Source organism: Bidens hawaiensis, unplaced genomic scaffold, assembly GCF_021521415.1.
Source record: "Bidens hawaiensis isolate Kalapana, Puna unplaced genomic scaffold, B.hawaiensis_p1.1 tig00013580_1, whole genome shotgun sequence".
Taxonomy (NCBI): domain Eukaryota; kingdom Viridiplantae; phylum Streptophyta; class Magnoliopsida; order Asterales; family Asteraceae; genus Bidens; species Bidens hawaiensis.
Genome location: NW_027504997.1, coordinates 105,566 through 127,993, shown reverse-complemented (window position 1 = coordinate 127,993; position 22,428 = coordinate 105,566). Strand labels below are relative to the sequence as shown.

Genomic DNA, 22,428 nt, shown 5'->3' with positions numbered 1-22,428 from the left:
AAGATATCGAAAGAGCTTTTGGAGCTATAAAAAAACAATATTATGTTCTGGCGAACCGATACGTTATTGGACTCGGGAGAGGATAATGGACGTCGTCTACACGTGTCTTATCCTACACAACATGACGTTAGAAGACGAGGGCAAAGCTATATGCCAAAACTACCAAGGTGACATTCCGCCACAACCGTCCACAATCAGTGATCAACAAAAACTTCATAACATAGCAAATATCAAGAGCCGTGAGATACACGGGGAGCTTCGACATGAGTTGGTTGAACATTTGTGGGCGAGGAGACCAGATGATCTTGTATTAGATTAGTGTTATTATTAAATATTATTGTTTGTTTAATTTTTAGTATGTTTTTTTTATTATGAATTTTCAAAAAAATGTGTGTTTTTTTAAATAATTTATTGTTTTTTTAATAATACGTTTTTTTAATACATTTATAAAAAAATAAAAAAATAAACCGCTCGCGCCCCCTCTCGCGCCCCTCCACACCATGCCCCGGGGCGCTATCACCCACTACCAACACCCCATCTTATCAAGCTTCTCTCTCTGCCACACGTCACAATATTATTGGATGGCGCCCCACTCGCGCCCCTCTCGCGCCCCCCACACCCCTCAGCCTAAGAGATGTGGATGATTTCAAGTTTTCAACAAGATTTTAAATTTTTTTCTTTTGTTATTACCAACCAAGATCTCTAATTTGATCCTGAATAATAATCACCCCTAATTGTGAGCCAACCTTAAAATAGTCTCTCTTTTTTACTCAAGTAACTATAGTGATAAAAAAAATCAAAAGTATGGTAGCCTCTTAACAGTCTTTAAGAGGCTACCTCTAAATACTTTATAACCTCCTAATGGTTAATGGTTTAGAGGTAGCTTTTAAGTCTGAATGGTTAAGAGGTAGTCATTAAGAGATAGTCTCTTAACAATTAAGAGGCTACCTATAACCATTAAGAGACAACCTCTTAATGACTGTTAAGAGACTACCAAACAGTCTTTTGATGTATTAGATAAAACTAGATGTTAGATTTTATTGAAAGGTTTAATAATAAACTTAACCAACTAATGATAAACTTTAGTTAATATTTAAGATACAGAAATCTAATTCATATCTTAATATGAATAATAAATCTAATAATGATAATAGTTACATTTAATAGCATTAGCTGTAAAACTTGTATATGGTGGATGTTGAACCAGAAGAGAGCCAGATTTTGTTGAACTTTCTGACGTTTCCTAGTTATTTCTTGTTATTAATAAATCATGTGTGTAACGATATATATTATATATATATATATATATAAATGCTGTACAAAAGCTGAATTTTTCCGTACGCATGCATCAAAGAACCTAGTACTCACAAACTAGTTACTGGCTAGTCTACAATCCCACTAGAGTTAATGTAGATAAAAAGAGCAGTTAATACATTTTCAAGATTTTGTTAGATTGAGCTTAATTTTCTTTTATTTTTTAAAAGGGATTTTTGTTTTTAATAAAAGCTATATAAAAAACTATGACTTAGAGGTCGTTTTTGTGCGTCGGCGTCAACACGTTATGGTCTACCTAAAAATAACCTTAACCTTTTATGAGTTTTTCTATTTGAATGACCAACAAAATATATATTTACAACTCAAGGTAGAACACCCAAAAGCACCAAAAGATAAACAAACAGGATACACCACCGGAAAACCAAAGTTACAAAAAAAAAAAGGAGGTTAAATCGTCACCAGTCGTCCCAGTCAAGTAATTAAAGCTAGTTTCCCACGATTCCGGATCCAAAAAGAAACCCCAAGAATCTTAATCTCTTCTATGATCCTAATAAGAGGGTCCGGGGAATTTGGTTAATGATAAGGCTGCTTCTCACCTTTCCCAAAAATCAAACAGCTAAAAGAATACATGTGTGTACCACGTGTGTGTTGTGATGTTACGGGTACTCAACATATCACAAAGAAAATAAACATACCTATCAAAATAATCATTTAACTGCTAAAAATTAACCTACCACAACCTTTATTTACAAAAACAGATACATCAGATGAAGTTGCATTAGATCTGATAACATTTTTGTTACCTAACGCGACTCTTTCCAAAGAGTTATATCTTGAAAAATGTTGCATTATGTAACAAAAATGTTACATTAGGATGCAACTTCATGTTTTTAAAAAAAATAAATAAATGTTGCATTTTGTCAAGTTGTTTTGTAGTTTCTAGCTTACAAATAAAAGTGATATATTTCTAGTATTGTTTAGTCTTTCCTGATATTTTATACTTACTTTGTTGATATAAATTATTTGTAATTTTGTTCTAAATTTTTTTGTTGATTTATAGACATTATGTATATATGAAATGTCAACAAAATAAGTATTGAAATACAAGGATTAGCACTGCATATTTTCCTAACTAATTATGTAGCATTTATAATTTTATTTTTTAAGAAATACATACCTTAATGTTTAATAATCCTTTATTGAAATACAGTGACATTCGTTTGTTTGTAACAGTATGGAGGCAATTCTTGAAAGGTATGAACGATACTCCTATGCTGAAAAGCTGCTTACTGGACCTGAAGCAGAAACACAGGTATATATATACAAGACATACTTACATATTTAACTTTTTTTTAAGGGTTAATGGATTTAAATACTCTCAACTTTTATCCGTTGGCCGGGAACACTCCTAAGTCCCAACTAACAAAATGTTTACTACCACTCTCAATTTCTTCTTATTTTGTGGCACTCCTGAGTCATTTAAAAAAATGATACATCGTAAAAAAAAAATTACTATGTTTCATGTTAGTTAAGAGTGTTTCCGGCCAACGAGTGAAAGTTAAGAGTATTTAAATCCAATAGCATTTTTTTAACTATCTTTTCATGTTCAAATGTCAAAAGGTACCTATACTAGATTACAAACAATTTTTGGACAATATAATCCAAATTCATAATGACATTATTTTGATTCTACTTGGAATATGACATTGGAATGCGACTATCTAGATTCTAGAATAGGGATATGCAAGGTTCGATTTGGTTTGGGTTTGGGCTAAACGGAACTAAAAATCGAAACTTCGGTTTCTAGATTTTGAAACCATTCGGTTTGGGTTTTCGATTTTGCTATTAAGCTTAAAATTTGAGTCAAACAAAAAAGTTGACCAAAAATAATGAGTTTAGACATAAATCATTTTGATAATTAATAACTAACTAATTATTATATATTCAGCTAAAATATCGAAGTAACATATAAGTTCTTATAAAATACTTAGAATAAAAAGTAATGAAAAAAAAAATCCTATAAATTTCGGTTCGGTTTTTTGATTTTTATTACATACAAAATGAAAAACGAACCTTAACTTTGGTTCTTACAAAAGCATAAATCAAACAATCGGTTTGTTTTTCAGTTCAGTTTTTTTCAGTTTGATTTCTATAACATGCACACCGCTAGTTTAGAAAGCCAACTGTGTATCTTTAAAAGTCGTACGTATTAATATAAACTCAACAACGTAATTTGCAAAACTCAAGACTTGAGGTTTGTCAATAAGAAACTTAAAGAAAATATTGCATACCTTTTAATCTTTAATTATGGCTGTTGACTACTGTTGTAAAGGTGGCAAGTCTGTTTTTATTGGTCTTGATTTTTTGGGTTTTGTGAGCAGGGAAGCTGGACACTTGAGTCCTCCAAGCTGAGAACAAAGATTGATGTGCTAGAAAAGAACATAAGGTACATAATCTTTTTTTAACTCATTTCGTTATGGATTCAAATACTTTATTGAAATATGATTTTAGATATGGGATATATGCAATCTCAAGAAATAATATAATGTTTAGAAGGCTATGTAATTGGGGTTTGGATCATATACAAATAGTTTTTAGCATAAGAAACATGCAAATAACTATAGTAACAAAGTAACTATTATACATTTTTGTTTTAAACTTGGGTAATTATTATTATTAATATACTCTTTTGTAGTGTAATTACTCGATCTAGTCCGAAATACACAAACCGATGTAATAATAATAACTAGCTAGTTATCTGTACGTTTATTATGTTAGAGATTATATATATTAATCATAAAAATTTTAGAGGTATGTGAGAGCATTTCCACTGAAATCTCTATCTATCTAAAAACTCGCATTTATTTAAATTTTTCTCTAAATAGTTATATAGCATATTTCAATTTCTGTCTTTATCTATATATTATATTATTTATTTTCTTTGTTGCTTAAAATACAGATCAAGATGCTTGAGATCGACACATACTGAAATACATAATCTATAATCTGTAAATTTTAAATATGTCAATAACGAATATCTATGTTTAAAGATTCAATGTATTATAGTAAAAAATTTCTAAAATTTTGAAAATAAAATAAAGACGAAGATAGATAAAAGAATAAAATAAAATTTTTAAAATTTAAAGATAGAAAACAAAGTAAGGACTCCAACTATCCAACATGAATGCGTTATGTGTTGCATTGGATTTAAATTACACTAAAAATAGATACAATCTTTCTTTCTTTTAAATAATTTTTTTTATATTTTTATCCTTACGTTTTCTCTTTCCTTCATTCATAAATACTTTCAAAAACTATTAAAAAATTATAAGAGTGAACAGTAATTTTTCAAATATACAAAAAAATCACTGCATTTTCTCTTTATTCTACTCACAACATCCTAAACCACTTCCTACATTATAAAAAAAACCTCATAAATTATAGTGGATAGGATGTGAATGATCTGAGAGAAAATTCAAAATATACCACAATTTATTTATTTATTTATTTGGTTTATCCTATGGCTGAGCACGTTCGGTTCGATTATCAGACGAAAGCCAAACCGAAACCGAATAATCGGTTATTTGAATATGCAAACCGTTCGGTTTTTGGTTTTCTATTTTTGGTTTTCGGTTAATTTCGGTTTTGGTTCGGTTGTTTTCGGTTTTTTTCAATTATGCGTTGACATTGCAAAAAAAGAAAATTAAAAAATGAAATGCATATTTTAAGCTTGCATAAGAACGTGTTAAAGTACCACAGTCCACATATGTATTGAATTCAAAAAACAAAAATTGATACGTGTTATGTGAAACTATACGAATACAAAATTGCTAAATAGAGTTTAAAATTAAAAAGTATTAAAAGTTTAGTCCCGATCTTCATTCATTGTCTTATTTATTTTAAAAGTTTAGTCCATTCCTCATCATCTTGATAATATTTATCATCATCAATCGGTTTGGTTTGTTTCGGTTTTTTAAAAATGGATAACCGAATCTAAACCGAAATTTCATTTTTTCAAAAAAAAAAAACAAAAATTAACCATCGATTAATGCTTCGGTTCGGTTTTTTCGATACAATTTTTTTCGGTTAATTCGGTTTTCCGCTCACCCCTAATTTATCCTCCCTATCAATCAATCACCCATCAATCATATTAATTAAAATTTTCAGAAATAGTGTTTTCTGTGTGTATTATTATCATTGTTTTTTACCTTTTGTTATATATTTTGTTGTTTAGATACGATTTTAAACCAAGTTTCATAAAGAAAACTGCTTAATATAGTTTAACTTTAGGTAGCGTTTGGTATGCATAAATGATAGGAGAATAGAATGATTTAATGCGTATGAATGAAAAAAGTGATGTTTGGTTGCTCAATGGATGGAATCATCCATTACATATGGAATCTCATTCCATCAAGACCATTCCTTCCTACCCCTTTCTCTGTTTTTTTTTTCATTTCATTCCTCCTCCACCCTACTTTCTTAGCAACACCATCACCACCTAACAACAACTACCACTATCATCGCCATCACCGCCACCATCACCACCACCGCCACCACCACCTTACCACCGGCGCAACCACCGCCACTGCCGTCGCCACCATCGTCGCTGTAACCACCGAAAACATTGTCATCGCCGCCGCCTGACCATCACCACCACCCAACCATCGCCATCATGACTACCAATGCTACTATCGCTTGACCACCGCCACCCCACCAACACCGTCGCCACTGCCACCACCATTTTCGTCGCCAGAGCTATCACCACTACCGTTGCCATTGTGGGGTTTTTTTTTGTAAAAAAAATTATTTTGAGTTATGAATGTTTTTATTATTTCTATTTCAATTATACAATATTTTAGGATACCAAATAACATAAAGTAATAATTCATTTCATTCTCATAGGTTAACCAAACAAGACAAAGGAATGAAATGATCCATTTCATTCCTTTGTCCATTCCATGCCTTCTTCCATTCCATTCCCCTTTCATTCCATTATCTCCAACCAAACATACCCTTAGGGTTACCATGAATTTTCCTTAAAAGTTTATGCATCAATTATTTTTTTATAAAAACAGTTTTGGGGTCGTCTTAGATTTTATAAATATGTTCATTTTAGGCACTATGGTGGGGAAGACCTTGAGCCTTTGAGCCTTAGAGAGCTTCAAAGCGTTTGAACAACAACTTGATACCACTCTCAAACGAATACGAACAAGAAAGGTATTCACTTCATCGTTATATATGTTTGTTTCTTAGCTTTTTCCCGGTCTCGTGTTAGTCAATAAACCCTCATTTTATATGCAGAACCAAGTCATGCATGAGTCCATCTCGGAACTTCATAAAAAGGTACGTAATCCTATAAATGCATAGTTTATCGATCTTAAACAATATAAGATACCTTATATGTTAAGATTAAACACACATCGTGTGAACACGAAGCAATAAAATAACACAGGGAGAGGGATTTATGTGGTTCAGTTTAAACTGACCTATGTCCAATGATGACAACTAGACGTTCTTTGTTTGAGTGATAATTTTAATTACAAGAGCATACGATATATATATATATAGAGAGAGAGAGAGTAATGTTGCCTTGCACCCTACTACTTTCATTTCTCAACCAATCGGCTCAAAAGGCCTCGAACCCAACATTCTTATGAGCTTTTCATTTCTTTACATGATCAATAAGAGACGGAAAAACATCATAAACTTTTAGCTTATTTTTCTAAAGAAACCCTTTTTAGTTGCAAAATTTATGTTATGTAGAAAGCAAGTCTCCAGTTGATGAATCTACTTACTTTTTTCTTTTTTAAATATTTTTGTGGCAGGAGAGAGCCCTTCTAGAACAAAACAATGCACTCAACAAGAAGGTATACCTCACAAATCTTAGTTTGTCTGCAGTAAATTAATATTGTTCCATCCTTTTAACTTTGATCATTAAGGGTTTTTTTTTATGTGTTGTTAATGGCTCTTAAGGGGCGTTTTCTGTCACTCATTTGTGTAAAACAATACATGTAATGGATAATGCCCCTTAATGCTCCCTTTTAATAATTGTCTTTTCAAGACACATATGGACGTTATTGTAGAAATGCCCATACCCCTTCGCTCCCTATAATGCCCCAGGGGTGGTGTAAGGGTTTTATCCGTCTGTATAATGCCCTAAAACGCATGGTCTTGTTGCAAATGTAAAAACGTATTTTTTAAATGTGGAAATAGTTGAAGGAGAATGAAAAGACCACAGAACAACAAAATGTAGGACTTCTGTTAACTCAGCCACCACCGCCACCAACTCAACCACCGCGCTCAGCTCCTCTTGCACTCGGAGGTAGATACACATACACTCTCTTTCTTTTTGTTTCTCATGCATATTAAGCAGGACTTGATGGGGTTTGAATAATTGTAGTGGATCATTTCAAGGAGCAACAGTTGTAAGCGATGATGGTGATCATTCGAGTCGAATGCATAACGTATCTGCTGCGATGATGCCGCCATGGCTGTATCGCCACATTAATCAATAAGATGAGGGCATTCAAGTGTGTTTATAAAGTGGCATAAATGAGTAATCAGTTATGTACTTTGGATTCCTGTTATAATATTGTATCTTCATTGATCACTGCTACATATACATGGTTAATTGGTTATCAATGAGTTTCTATTAATTATTACTCGAAGCTCGCTTGATATTTGATAAAAAAAAAAAGCTTGGAAAATGCTCGTTTGATTTTGGCTTGAATGTAAATGAGTTGATCGGGTCGGATTAGTTTGTAAACGAGACGAGCAAGAGCAAAGGTAAGCTCGCTTGTTGATCGCTCGTTTGGCTTGACCCCAAACACTAAAACGAGCCACTTGGACAAAAATAAATGATGTGCTGGTTAAAAAAAATAGTAGTTGCGGATCTAAAAGAAAAGTTAAGGGGTAACGTAGACTAAAAACCTTTGTTTAGGGATAGCTGATACATAAAACAAACCTAAAGCGTACTTCGTCAAGAAAGCTGAGGGTAAAGCGGGCTCCCCCTCAGCATATGTTAGATTCTCCCTGATTTGTGGGACGCCAACCCAAGATGTTATCTTTATACAAATTTTTAACGCTACTCCTATAAGTAAACTTCTTATATGAGTGTTTAAAAGGATTTGAATATTCGAACTCTAAGTGGTCCCTTGCGGACTATGATACCAATACATGCATACCATTTATTCTCCCTCAATTTTGGGAATTAAACAACGAACAAGGCTTAAATAACAAAACTTAAAAATAATAAACTTTAAAAAAATAAGTCGAAAGTTTATATTCATCTTGTAATGGTGGAGGTCAATATTAGAGGTGCACAAAACCGGTTTCTCTCAAACCAGTTCCCAGACCGATCCAAACTGTCAGTTCCAGGACCAGTTCCCTTTAAGATCTATCAAATTGGTTTTAAAACCGAACCGGCTTGAGAAAAACCGGTTTAAAATCATACCGAACCGACCTGGACCTGGGCGGTCTATCTTGCTTCTAAACCGGTTTGAGTCAAACCGGTTTTGACCAGTCGTTGACTAACCCGGTTCGGGTTAAAAACCGGTTTTGTACACCTCTAAGGCTCTAACCAATATGGTGAGCCTTGTACTCAAACCAAGACAGAGTAATTGGGCTAAAAACATGAAAGTAATCCATGGCCCAGTAGCAATACAATGAAACAATCCTCCAATTTGGCTCAAAAAAAGGTACTGGACCTGCTGGTTATGTTTCGTTTTCTATTATTTTGTTTTTAAGGAAAATGGTACTAAATTCATGACTCATGAGTGTTCCAATTAGATCATGTTTTTTTTTTAAATTATTTTTACAATTAACTTTCTATCTAATTGAAAATTTAAAGGTTTCTTTTATACATATTTAACAAGTTACCATGCTTAAAAAGACATTTATTTTTCTTTAAATTTTTGTTTTTTTTAATGTACACTGACATGTATAATACTTTTGACTTAATATAATTAAACACTGTTTTAACTTTTATGAGCCTTTTTTAATAAAACGATAATTTATTTAAAAGCTCAAATATTAAACTAGTTTCATATATAAATTTCATAGATTCCAATTCCTATAAATTCTATTTCATTGGAAAGTGTCAATTCAAAATCCGACTTCCTCAAACTCCAATTGATTTCGTAAACTTCAATTCCCTCAAAATAGTTCCATAAACCAAACATCCAAACATACCCTAAACTTTTTACTAGTAGTTAAAAAGTCAATGACATTTATTTAACTTAATACCATTGATCATGTTTTTGAGTAAGTTAGGACCTACGTATTAGAATCAGTATAAACAGTTATCATCTTGTATTTAAAAGACTCGCCGGGTATTGAAAAAATCTCTATTTTTGGTATTTTTTTTCTTATTTTTCAGGTATTTGAAAAACGCGTTTCAGGGTATGGAACCGGTTCCGGTTTTCAGATATTAACGAGTATAATGGGTCCGGTTCCGAGTACGGGTTTTGATTTGAAATGTATACCTTATTATACCTTACGATAGGGATGAGCTTGGTATCGTACCGGTGCCAAAAATCCCGATCCCGAAAATCACAAATTTTTTATACTGATACCGAAATGTTCGGTTCGGTATCGGTTTGCTACTGGTATTTAAGATGAAGTTCGGGAAATACCGGTACTGGTACCGAAGACTCAAAACCTCGGTACCGACGATACCAATACCGAATTTGCGCATTCCTGCCCCCTACGGCTTCATATGCTTAAAATCCCGGATATTAGAAAGACACGGTTCATTTTTTCCCGTTCGTTCCAAACATTCATTTTCCATTTTGAAAAAAGTTTGGTGGTTAGATCCAAACACAAACTGCCGGCCAAACCAAAACCACCTGCAGATCTCAAATTCTAGGGTTTCACTCTCACTTCAATTGAACCAGCCACAATGCAGCAGAGCTCAGCAGACGCCATACTCGAGTGGCTCCACAAGGAAATGGGCTACAGACCTCTCGGACCTTACCTATCTTCCACCAAGGCCTCCTCCATGCCGTCATCCGACGCCATCCGCAGGGTTTGCAGAGGCAACATGCTTCCCGTCTGGCACTTCCTCCTCTCTCGTGTCAAATCCGACAAAACCGTCCACACTATCCGCCGCAATATCCTCGTTCACGGCCAAAAGGATCATAATAATAATAATAATAATAATAATCCGGTTGCTGTTTCTGCCGTTGGAGATGCTTCACGCCGGAGTAGAGGTGGCCGGAAGAAAGATAATAATAATAATAATGATAATGATAATAATAATAATAATAATAATAATAATAATATTAGTGGTAGTAATAGTAGAGAAGTGGCGATACAGGAGAGGGAGATGGCGGAGAAGGAGGTGGAGAGGTTGCGGCATATGGTGAGGCGGCAGCGGAAGGAGTTGAAGGCGCGGATGATGGAGGTGGCGCGGGAGGAGGCCGAGCGGAAGCGGATGCTGGACGAGCGGTCGAATTACAGGTTTCGGTGTCGAAAAGTGTGTTAAATTGTGAAGTTTTTTTAGGTGATTTGAGTTTTTAGTTAGGGGTTTTGTATTGGAAAGCTATAATTTATGTTTGAATGATCTTAATTGTGCTATTTTTTTTATTTTTATTTTTTGTTTTTAGGTGTATTTTTTTGCTGTAAATTGAATCCTTAGGTAGGGTTTCTGTATCAAAAGGCCCTAATTTATGTTTGAATGTTCTAAATTATACAATTGATTAGGTATTGTATTGAAAAGCTATAATTTGTGTTTGAGTGGTCTAAATTTTGCATTTTCTTTAGTTTTTAGGTATGCTTTTGCGGTAATTTGAATCCTTAGTGAGGGTTTCTGTATCAAAAGACCCTAATTTATGTTTGAATGTTCTAAATTATGCAATGCAGTCATTTGAATCCTTATTTAGGGTTTCTGCAACTAAAAAGCCCCAATTTGTGCTAAAATGTTCTAAGTTATGCAGTTTTTTTTGAATTTAGGATTTTAGGCATCTTTCTACAGTAATTTTGAATCTTTAATTAGTTTTTTGTATAAAAAATCCTACTTTATATTTGAATCTTTTGTTTTTAGGTGTATTTTTGCTGTACTTTGAATCCTTGGTTAAGGTTTCTGAATCGGAAACCACTAATTTATGTTTGAATGTAATAAATTATTCATTTCTTTTTTTGTTTTTAGGTATATTTTTACAGTAGAATCGTTACTTAGGGTTTCTGTATCGAAACACCTTAATTTATGTTTGAATGCTCTAGATTGTCCAATTCTATTAGTTTTTAGGTGTAATTTCACAGTAATTTGAATCCTTAATTAGGGTAGAAATAACAATTACAATTGGCATTCTTACTGCAGGCATAAGCAGGTGATGTTGGATGCATATGATCGACAATGTGATGAAGCAGCTAGAATATTTTCTGAATATCATAAGCGTCTAAGATCCTATGTTAATCAAGTCAAAGATGCGCAAAGAGTAGACAAAGATCCTTCAATGGATGTACTAACCAGTTTCCAAACGGATAACAAAGGGTCCAAGCTTGCAGATGATGTAATTCTTATTGAAACGAGTCGAGAACGGAACATACGAAAGGCATGTGAATCACTCACTTTACAAATGATTGAAAATATTCAGAATTCGTTTCCTGCATATGAAGGAATCGGTATCCATTCAAACCCTCAAGCAGAAGCTGGAAAGTTGAGTGTTGATGTTGATGGAGATATACCTGAAGATGTGCGTGATGTTATTCGTAACTGTCTTAAAAGCCCTAATCAGTTGCTTCTTGCTATAACCACTTACACTCAGAGATTGAAATCTTTAGTCTCCAAAGAAATTGATAAGATTGATGTTAGAGCCGATGCAGATACGTTAAGGTACAAGTATGAAAATAACAGAGTGATGCATGATTCTTCACCTGATGTAAACTCACCATTACCGTTTCAACTTTATGGTAATGGAAAAAGTGGGATTGATACGCCTTCACGAGGAACTCAAAATCAACTTCTTGAAAGACAGGTATTTTATTATTTACTATCTGGCTATTGCGTTTTGATGATGAGACATATTAACAAGTGTTTTTATTTTTCTATTTTATGTTTGCAGAAAGCACACGTTCAGCAATTTGTTGCTACTGAAGATGAACTCAACAAAGCTGCAGAAGCTAGAAGCACATGCCAAAAGCTATTAAAGCGGTTGTATGGAAGTGTTGACTTTGACCCGTCACACCCTCTTGGTGTCGGTGGGACCTCACAGACTATGAGTAGTCTCAGACAGCTAGAGGTAATGCTGTATTATCAGTCAAACCTGGATAAGTTGACCCGCTAACATTATTCTAATTTTTTTTTGGATCTTGAATTTGTTCAGTTGGATGTTTGGTCAAAGGAGAGAGAAGCTGCTGGATTAAAGGCTAGCTTGACAACATTAATATCCGAGGTTCAACGTTTAAACATGCTGTGCGAAGAGAGACGTGAAGCCGAAGATTCTTTAAAGAAAAAATGGAAGAAAATTGAAGAGTTTGATGCGCGTAGGTTGGAACTAAAGTCTATATACAGTGCTTTACTTAAAGCAAACATGGTAAGATGGCATTTTTGTAATAAGCAGAAACATAATATGTTAAATACTAAAGTTAATACTCATTTGTCTTTCAAAACATAGGATGCTGCTGCATTTTGGAGTCAACAACCGATAGCTGCTAGAGAGTATGCATCAACCACCATTATTCCAGCATGCAATGCGCTTATTAATATATCAAATAATGCAATAGATCTTATCGATAAGGAAGTATCAGCCTTTTTTCAAAGTCCCGATAATACCCTTTACATGCTTCCATCAACCCCACAAGCACTTTTGGAGTCAATGGGTCCCACTGGCTCAACCGGGCTTGATGCGGTTGCTGCTGCTGAAAAAAGTGCCACCCTTTTGACTGCACGAGCCGGTGCACGTGACCCGTCTGCAATTCCTTCCATATGCCGTGTTTCTGCAGCCCTTCAATATCCTGCAGGTGTGTTTGATATTTTAATTATATTATATAAACAACAATTAACAAATATGGATTGTGAGGGGAAGTAACTTTTCACTGAATAGTAACGATAATATTATAATTTATTTTTTTAAGTTTCAATTTCACCTCTAGTACTATAAACAATATGCGTCTTTAACCCATTTAACATATTAGAAATTTTATTATTTTTTTTTCTAACAACTTGTGTGCGTTAACTTTTTCAAGAAGATTAAATGCGTGGTTGTGATTAGGGTTTTTTTCTCTCTCAATGGTCCGGCATAATTGCATTAAAAACGGAGTTGTATCTGAAATGAAACAGTTCTTTTAGTATTGTAAACTATACTGAGTACGGTTAAAATTCTGGTACCATGACGAATCAAACCAATGCCAATCGAACAACTAGGTACCATTGTCGGTATAATCGGGACTAGTATTGCTATTCGTTTTTATGGTTTTTGATCCTTATAATATAAACACGACATGTCTTTCACCCAAAATACCTTGCGTTTGTTAATTGAAAATAAACTTAGTAGGCGACTCTAAATATAAATTTTATTAAAATGGAGTTTTATTTGAAATAATTTACTTTTTTTAGTGTTGTAAACTATATTGAGTGTTACCGTAACGAACCGATATCGACTGAACAACATATGTACCGCTGTCTGAATGTTTGCAACTGGTATCTGTTTACATTTTTATGGTTTTTGAGTTATGTAAAACATGTATCAATATCCTCTTAGGCATATTATGATTTTATTGTCTTGGTAAACAAATTGAGTTTTATTTTTCTAGATCAATGTTAGCATTAATCTTATAATGTCTAATCATTATGATACTGTTTGCCACAACGTGCGGGGGCGTTTGTTAGTCTTTATACAATATTAAATTATAAAATCCAAAATACATATGATTGCTTTGATCTTTATTTATTAGGGTTGGAAGGGTCAGATGCGGGGTTAGCCTCGGTTCTTGAATCGATGGATTTTTGTTTGAAATTGAGGGGTTCGGAAGCTTGTGTATTGGAGGATTTAGCAAAGGCAATTAATTTGGTTCATATTCGGAGGAATCTTGTTGAAAGCGGTCACGCGTTACTAAATCACGCGTATCATGCTCAACAAGAATATGAAAGGTATGCTATAGTCGGGTAACATAATTCGTTTTATGTAAACATAATATCTAACTATTAATATTATTTCTGCAGGACAACAAGTTACTGTTTGGAACTCGCTTCAGAGCAAGAAAAAACAATCAATGAAAGTTGGTTGCCCGAATTAAGAAATGGAGTTGTGAATGCTCAGAAGAGTCTGGATGATTGCAAATACGTAACGGGTTTGGTAAGTATTTTCTGATGTCATAAACGGGTGGGTTGGGTTCTTAACGGTTAGGCCTGTAAACAAACCGAATGTTCAATGAACTGGTCATTAACTGTCTGGTAGGAAGTTTGTTTATTTACTAACAGTTCGTTTATTTAATAAACAAACGAACATGAACAAAAAATTTTGTTCATTTAGTTTCAACAAACGAACATAACGCATGTCTTGTTCGTTCATTTATGTTCATGATTATTCGTTCATTTACGATTGCTTATGTTTGTTTTCATTCGTTTATATACGTTCATTAGTATATGTGTGTCTAAGTTTGTTTGTTTATATATTCAGTTAAATTTTTTAGATGTACTACATTTATGCTTGTTTATATATTCATGTTGACGTTTAATTTTATTCGACATTTGACAGCTTATGTTTGTTCATTTATACTATTAACAACCGAACACAAACATAGTCATTTTTGTAACGAATGAACACGAGCAAGAAAACCTCATTCGTTTAATTGTTCACGTTCGTTTGTTTGTTTGGTTAAAGTTAAACGGATGAGCACGAGCCTGTCTCATTCATGTTCTTTCTGTCCATTTACTATCTTATTAACGGTTTTGTTTGTGTTTTGTGACAGTTGGAGGAATGGTGGGAACAGCCAGCATCGACGGTTGTTGACTGGGTAACAGTGGACGGTCGAGACGTGTCCGCCTGGAATAATCTTGTGAAGCAACTACTTACGTTTTATGACAAGGAGCTTTACGTGACTACTCACTCTTAATTCAGGTTTACACTTCAAGATTTTAGCCGCTAATTATGGATAAAAAGTTTTTTAAATGCGTGGAGTTATGCTCTGTTTTGTATAGTTGCTTGATGTGCAAGTGTTTCTTGTATGATAGTGTAGTTTCTCGTGTGCGTTTTTTTTTCTGTTTTACTATTGTTATTATATATATAACGAGCATTATCGTTTGCGTGATTTGAGGCTTCTATTTGGTTTTTCATGTAATCCGCTGACATATGAAACGAACACGTCAGATTTTTGAATCACAAAACATAACTGTGTGAAGTCTTGCAGCATGGTTGTACTATAAATTTTAAGAAACAAGTGTTACAACTTACAACTATCAGTGCGGTTTACTCGCTAATTTAAGTTGGCCTGTAATAGCCCGTCGGTGCTCCAAAAAGATTTATCTTGATTTCTTAAAATTCGTAGATAATTTCTTTGCTAAAATGGACGTCAGGAAGTTAGAAGTCATTTGCAGCGAATATGACCAGAGGTATACAAAAAAACCGGTTTGGGACCGGTTTTAGGCAAACCAAACCGAACCGGTTTGGGTTTAAAACCGGTTTCACCCAAACCAACCCAAACCGCCAGTTTCAGGACCGGTTCCCTTTGAGATCTACCATACCGGTTTTAAAACCGAACCGGTTTGAGGAAAACCGGTTAAAATAGGTTTAAACCTATTTTTATCCATACAAGAAACAAGATAGGTTTAAAAATGGTTAAACCGTGTTTGAGTCAAACAGAACATAACCGACCTATCTTGCTTCTAAACTGGTTTATAAACCGAACCGGTTTGACCAGCTGTTGATCAAACCGGTTCGGTTTTGGTTTAAAACCGGTTTTGTACACCTCTAAATATGACTGCTGATTATAATCATTTGATTTGTGGCCAAATCTATGCTATTTCAGTGCGTGACTTATTTGAAGTGCACAAAATAACGCGGGTATTATACAATGTATTATATTAATAGCATGTTGGTGTATGTGGAAAGCAACGAACGTGGTTTAGTTTTCAAGCAAAGAGGTTAAATTGACTCAACTGATAGACGACATAAAATCATTAGGCTTCTTTTTGTAAGTTGTTTCTTATAAATAAGGTATGTATTTCAATCTAAACCACTTTCATAATAAAACAATGCTTAACTAATATGCAAATAATATGGATTAAGAGACAGTAATATGCGTATAATATAGATTAAGAAACAGCAGAAGCAACAGAATGAGCCCAAAATCTAAGTAAACCCTTAACCTCCACATCATTTCTACATTCCATTATCATCAATGCTATCATTTCATCTCTTCGTTTCGATTTAAACGACTCCAACACCTTATGCTTACGAGACTCGGAAGTGGAAACTGTTGGCCGATCGCTGACGAGAATCTGGTGTTTGTACCAGTATGAGTCTAAGAGCATGCATATGTGTTCTTCACTTGTTGCCATTTTGATGATGAAGTTAAATTGATTTGTATGATTGTATATATAACTTATAATATGTCTTGGAAGTTTCATTTGGTTGGGAAATTTGAGAGAAATGGTTACATCTTGGAATTTTCACTTTTATTATTATAAGATGCAAATATTTTATAAAATATTAAAGGAAAGATGGAAGAAAATGGGATTGGATTGGCAAATTAACATGTCTAGTTGTCAACAAACATTCTAGTTGTGACCAAGTGCAACTAATATATATATTTAAATACAAAAAAATGGCTATGAGATCTCTCTAATATCAGTTGACATAATTGTCTCCTTAGTGACACCATTTGTTTATTAGTTTTGGCTTTATATTATACATCTTCAACCTCTTAAAACATTATTAATTCTTGTTGAAGTTTGAATGTTTTTTTATACAGGTTTCTAAATTTTTAAATACTAACAACATGCATTGAACTAGGGGTGTGTATGGGTCGGTTTAGGACGGTTTTAGGCCAAACCCATAACCATAACCAATATATCGGTTAATAAATAACCATCACCATAACTGATCTGTTATAGCGATTTCGGTTAATCGGTTTTGAAAGTTATAGCGAGTCGGTTAATCATAACTAAAACAATGTAATTGAGCCTAAAACTCTGGTACTAAATATTACCAAAAAAAAATTAAAAATCAAAAATAGCATGACATCAAAATATATAATCCATAATATTAATAATATATATTCAAACAAACAATAAATGAATTCATTTTTTAGTCAAAATTAAATCACATAGTAAAAAAATTGAGAGCATTATTAGTTTATTAGCTTCTTTAATTTTCTCCAAATTATCAACAAGACTTCTAATTACACTCCATAAAGTTGAGAATCTTGTAAATTGGGAGGTTCGGTTATGACGGGTTTGAAATTATCTTTAACCAAAAATGGCCCGTATTTGGCGGTTTTTAAAAATTCATTAAACCGACCCACTGGTTATGTCAGTTATCGGTTAAAATTGGTTCGGTTATGTCTGTTATGGTTCGGTTAACGGTTATGGCGGTTAATTTGCACACCCCTACATTGAACCAAGAACAACATAAGGAAGAACAATTACATGTATATCAATTGCGGGTTTGTTATCACGCTATTTTATTTACGCTATTTCAATGCAATAACAAGAGTAGCAGCAACAACAACTCTAGCTAGTGTTTCTCATGATACTTCAACCCGAGGAGCTTGCAACATACATGCAACTAAGGATATAAAAGACTAGTCCATCAGTATCATTTGGATTGAACGTCGAGTGAATTAAATACCATCATTCCTACAAAATTTTTAAATCAAGACAAGTGTTGTGGAATTTTTTGATACGAAGAGTTCAAAACAAAGATACAAAATGAACAACATCAGGACCAACTTAACAACATCCGGATCAACCATTTAATCGGGGCCATCTTCTCATCCAGAATCATAGTTACACACACACATAAATCGTATTAAAGTCTATCGCACTTCATTGTCAAACTCGTAGTGTTAAATGTTAATAATATCATTTAACTTGCAAACACTATTGAGTTTGAATACTTAGTATACGTGTTACATGACAAATTTAAAATGGAGCTATTTTGGTGGTTGAGAGTTTTCGAGTCCATTAATCGGGTTGTTCTAAATGGTAACTATATTAATCTTCATCACATCTGTGAAAGATCCAGTGCGGTTATCTCATAGTCTGATTTGTTCATATGCTGTAGTTTTCGTTATTTTTTTCTTGATACTAACTCCTAGAAAAAGTTCGAGTTCTATTTGATTCATTTCATACTAATCTTGTTTTGAGTTATTTTAACACATAGTGTCCATAGCCATTCTTATAACTCATTGTATTATATTGTAATTATAGATAGATATGATATGTTCTAAACCACTTCCATAATAGAAATAACAAAATAAAATAAAACAATATTTAACTATAATTCTTTGCATCAAACATGTACATATTTCTCACCAAAGTTAATATCAATCCAACTTTTCACTTCAAAAAATCAATGAAAATTAGATAATAATAATAATAATAAAATACGCGATAGAGCATGAAGAAGAGTAATAATTAAGAGAGAGCAGAAGCAACAGAATGAGCCCAAAATCTAAGCAAACCCTTCACCTCCACATCATTTCTACAATCCATTATCATCAATGCTATCATTTCATCTCTCGGTTTCGACTCAAACGACTCCAACACCTTAAGCTTACGAGTCTCTGAAGGGGAAACAGTTGGCGGATGGCTGATGAGAATCTGGTGTTTGTACCAGTATGAGTCTAGGAGCATGCATATGCTTTCTTCACTTGTCATTTTATTTGGTTTTAAGTGATCATTATATGTTCCTATTTATAAGTTTCATTTGAGAGAAAATGTTACATTTTATAAGATGCAAATGTGATATAATATTAAAGGAAAGAAGAAAGAAAGTGACAAATTGATATGTCAAGTTGTTAACAGACAATATATCTCGTACGACCAATTAATATTGTATTGAGTTAAATACATAAAGTGTCCATGGGATATTATCCAATATATGCACCTAATGCCAAGATTCCTAGTAAGTTGTCATTGATTAGTCACATCATTTGTTTATTGTCAAGTAACTTAAGACCAAGTGATATAAGACGTGTATTTTAATTTTTGGTTTTTGAAATATTTTTTGTGGACATGGAAAAATTAGAATATTTTATGTGTACTAAAATTTAAATCAGTCATTTTACTTGTGTTAACTTATATGAGCCTCAAATATATTTTAGGGGTACTTTTCAGGCATTTTTAGGTATTTTTCGGGTATAGACCGGTATTTAAGAAACCTGTTTCAAGTATGGAACTGGTTTTGGTTTTCGGGTATTACCGGGTACAAATTGGGTCTGGCTCGGGTATGGGTTTCGGTACTGAAATGCATACCCTATCCGTATCCTACGGGTAGGGTCGGGTACGGGTTCGGATATTAAAAACCCGGATATAGAAAAAACCGGTTCCGGGTTTTTTTTTCGGGTCCGGTTTCGGGTTTGGGTTTTCTATGCATCAAAGAGAACCTGAACCGACCTAGTACAAACCCGAACCGACACGAAACTAAGATACACGTAAAAACCGAGACCGAGAACTACACAGGCTACTTGATTTCGGGTATCATGATTCGTTAGTTTCGGTGATTCGGGTAGAAGATATGACCGAGACTGAGCATCTGGTTGTAGAAGATGAAAAGACGATGATCATAATGAAGACGGGTATCCAGCGACTAGCCTATTTGTTGGATTCTACAACAAAAACACTCATTAAGTTATGCATAGTGGACGAAAAATGGAGGGCTTCTTGGGTGACAAAGGGTGACATCTGATTTTTGTCTTGAACATTACTACACCCTTAAAATGAAAATAACTCATCTACTGACGTAGCGTCATGTGTTAAAAATCCCCTCATTTTATAGCTCTCCATTACACATAGATTCTGTTTAAATATATATTTGAGGCGTCCAATGGGCTTTAAACCACAACGGACATTATAAAAAAGGGTTTCGAAACCTTATTTTGTATGTAATGATGACATGACAGTGTTAATGGGCTTCGATACATAAGAAACAGCCTCATAGCCAGACAAAAACACAGCATGCATTTATATCAATATCATCGTACTCAGTATATCCCACCAATAGCAAAGCTATGGTAGGGTCTGAGGAGGGTAAGATGTAGGCAGCCTTACCTCTACCCCATAGGGATAGAGAGGCTGCTTCCGGTGAGACCCCCGGCTCGATAGTAGTTTTGCATCAAGCCTTGGACATAAGGCACATAGCACTCAATCATCGGGACACCAGCTGATCGGTGCATGTACCCTTATCTTTCAGCTATCAACGCCACTACATGATGTCTGATTAACCGTCCGTCACTTTTAACGTTATTTTTACGAGATTAGTAAAATAACGTCAAAATTAGTGCAATTTCACTTTTGCCCACCAGAGAGTTCACACGTATATACATTATATCTTTCAGCATGCATTTATCATACGTAATATTAAAATACTTTATACTATTAAAAAATGAAAAAGAAAGCTAGTTAAATTTGTATTATATTGTAAAAAAATGGCAATCTAGGTATAAAGGTTTGATGTGACCATTCATAATCAATCAAATCTCTAAATAAATTAATATTATTACACGTTTGCAGTTTGCTACGGTAAAACTTTATATTATTATATTTTATTTCCATTCATGAATAAAAAAAATTGATTTCCGAAATCAATAAAACAACAAATTAACTGATGAAACAACAAATTAATCAGAGTAATAAAATGGAATTAAATTGATTTGACAACACAAACTTTTTCTGCACACTTTTCTTAAGAAATTGCATAACCGAAAGAAATATAAATATAAATATATAAATAAAGAATAACAACAAATGTTGGGATTTTGTTTCTGAACAAGAGATGTGAGATTTGGCTTTTTGACATTATCCGTTCTCCCTAATACTAGAGTTTTTTTTATACACTCAGTAAACATTCACTAAATGTTTTTTTTAGGCAAAGACAAATGATACACTTCACTGATTATTTAAGTTCTTTTAATCCTCCAAGTCGGTTATAAATACCAATTTCCTCACCTCACCAAAAAAAAAAAGATAACTCTGTTGTTTGACATACCAAGGTCGGGTCCGAGTCCAAGTATTGTCTTTAAAAAATACCCTATGTTCCAGGTCCGGGTCGATTATATAACTATGTATTCTAAAACCGGGTATTTGAATATTCATTTTACGTGTATTGAAAAAACCATATTTTTTGGGTTTTTTTTTTGTTATTTTTCAGCATAAATTGAGTTTTTTTAAGGGGATATATTTTTTAAGGTATTTTTCGGGTATTTGAAAAACCTAGTTTCGGGTATTGGAAATACCCAGTTTCGGTTTTCGGTTTACCGGGTACAAATTGGGTTCAGTTCCGAGTACGGGTTTGTTACTGAAATGCATACCCTATACATACCCTAAGGGTATGATTAGGTACGGGTTTGGATAATAAAAATCCAGGTATAAAAAATCCTCGTTCCAAATTTTTTTTCGAGGTCGGTTTCCATATTAGAATTTTTGTTCAAAAAACTCGAAGCTCGGGTTCGTGACTCGCTCGATAAAAGCTCGAATAAAACTAAAGATAATACGTGAATCATTTTTGTAACCGAGCCAAAATCGACCCAGGCTTGGCTCGTTGGCTCGATCTTAACCTCATATAGCTTTAAAATCAAGCTAGAGCTTAACTAAGTTACCTCGTTTAATTTCGATCCCGAGCTCGAAATCTCCCTGACTCGACTCGTGATCAGCCCTAAACACCCGTGACCCTCCCTTCCTTCTACCTACTACCCCACACACACACACTTACCAGAGGCAGAATACACTTATAAAATGAACCAAACCAAGCTTCAAGTTTCAAACACAAAACACCACCATCTCCTTAACCCCTGCCTTTCGGTTTCTACCAACACACACACACCAAATATACATTTCTTCTTGTTGAACGGATGAGGTTCATTACTGTCTATCAAGCAGGCCTTCAATGGTATCTTATTGAACGTCATACATTAACACTCAACACAACTTACACGATGTGTTATTGAGTTTCAGGTGAGTATTGTATTTGTAGTTTATATATGTGATTTTGG

General features: G+C 33.9%; 1 protein-coding gene and 1 pseudogene across 1 annotated transcript; both read left to right on the top strand.

Annotated features, from left to right (window-relative positions):
- Positions 1-2,509: 2,509 nt before the first annotated feature.
- Positions 2,510-7,817, top strand: LOC143609775 (agamous-like MADS-box protein FUL-L; annotated as a pseudogene).
- A 2,369-nt stretch (positions 7,818-10,186) lies between these two features.
- Positions 10,187-15,443, top strand: LOC143609772 (AUGMIN subunit 5-like). The gene is made up of 8 exons (XM_077084433.1): positions 10,187-10,734; positions 11,594-12,251; positions 12,339-12,515; positions 12,600-12,809; positions 12,891-13,236; positions 14,170-14,365; positions 14,438-14,570; positions 15,187-15,443. The coding sequence occupies exons 1-8, from the start codon at positions 10,223-10,225 to the stop codon at positions 15,328-15,330; spliced, it is 2,376 nt and encodes a 791-aa protein (XP_076940548.1). The 5' UTR covers positions 10,187-10,222; the 3' UTR covers positions 15,331-15,443.
- The last annotated feature ends 6,985 nt before the right edge of the window (positions 15,444-22,428 follow it).

What these genes read in the sequence shown, in the direction of transcription:
- LOC143609772 (XM_077084433.1), top strand. Translation starts at nt 10,223, where the DNA reads ATGGGCTACAGACCTCTCGGACCTTACCTATCTTCCACCAAGGCCTCC. An exon ending in GACGAGCGGTCGAATTACAG is followed by an intron (nt 10,735 to 11,593) that starts GTTTCGGTGTCG and finishes TTCTTACTGCAG; the next exon opens with GCATAAGCAGGTGATGTTGG. An exon ending in ATCAACTTCTTGAAAGACAG is followed by an intron (nt 12,252 to 12,338) that starts GTATTTTATTAT and finishes TTATGTTTGCAG; the next exon opens with AAAGCACACGTTCAGCAATT.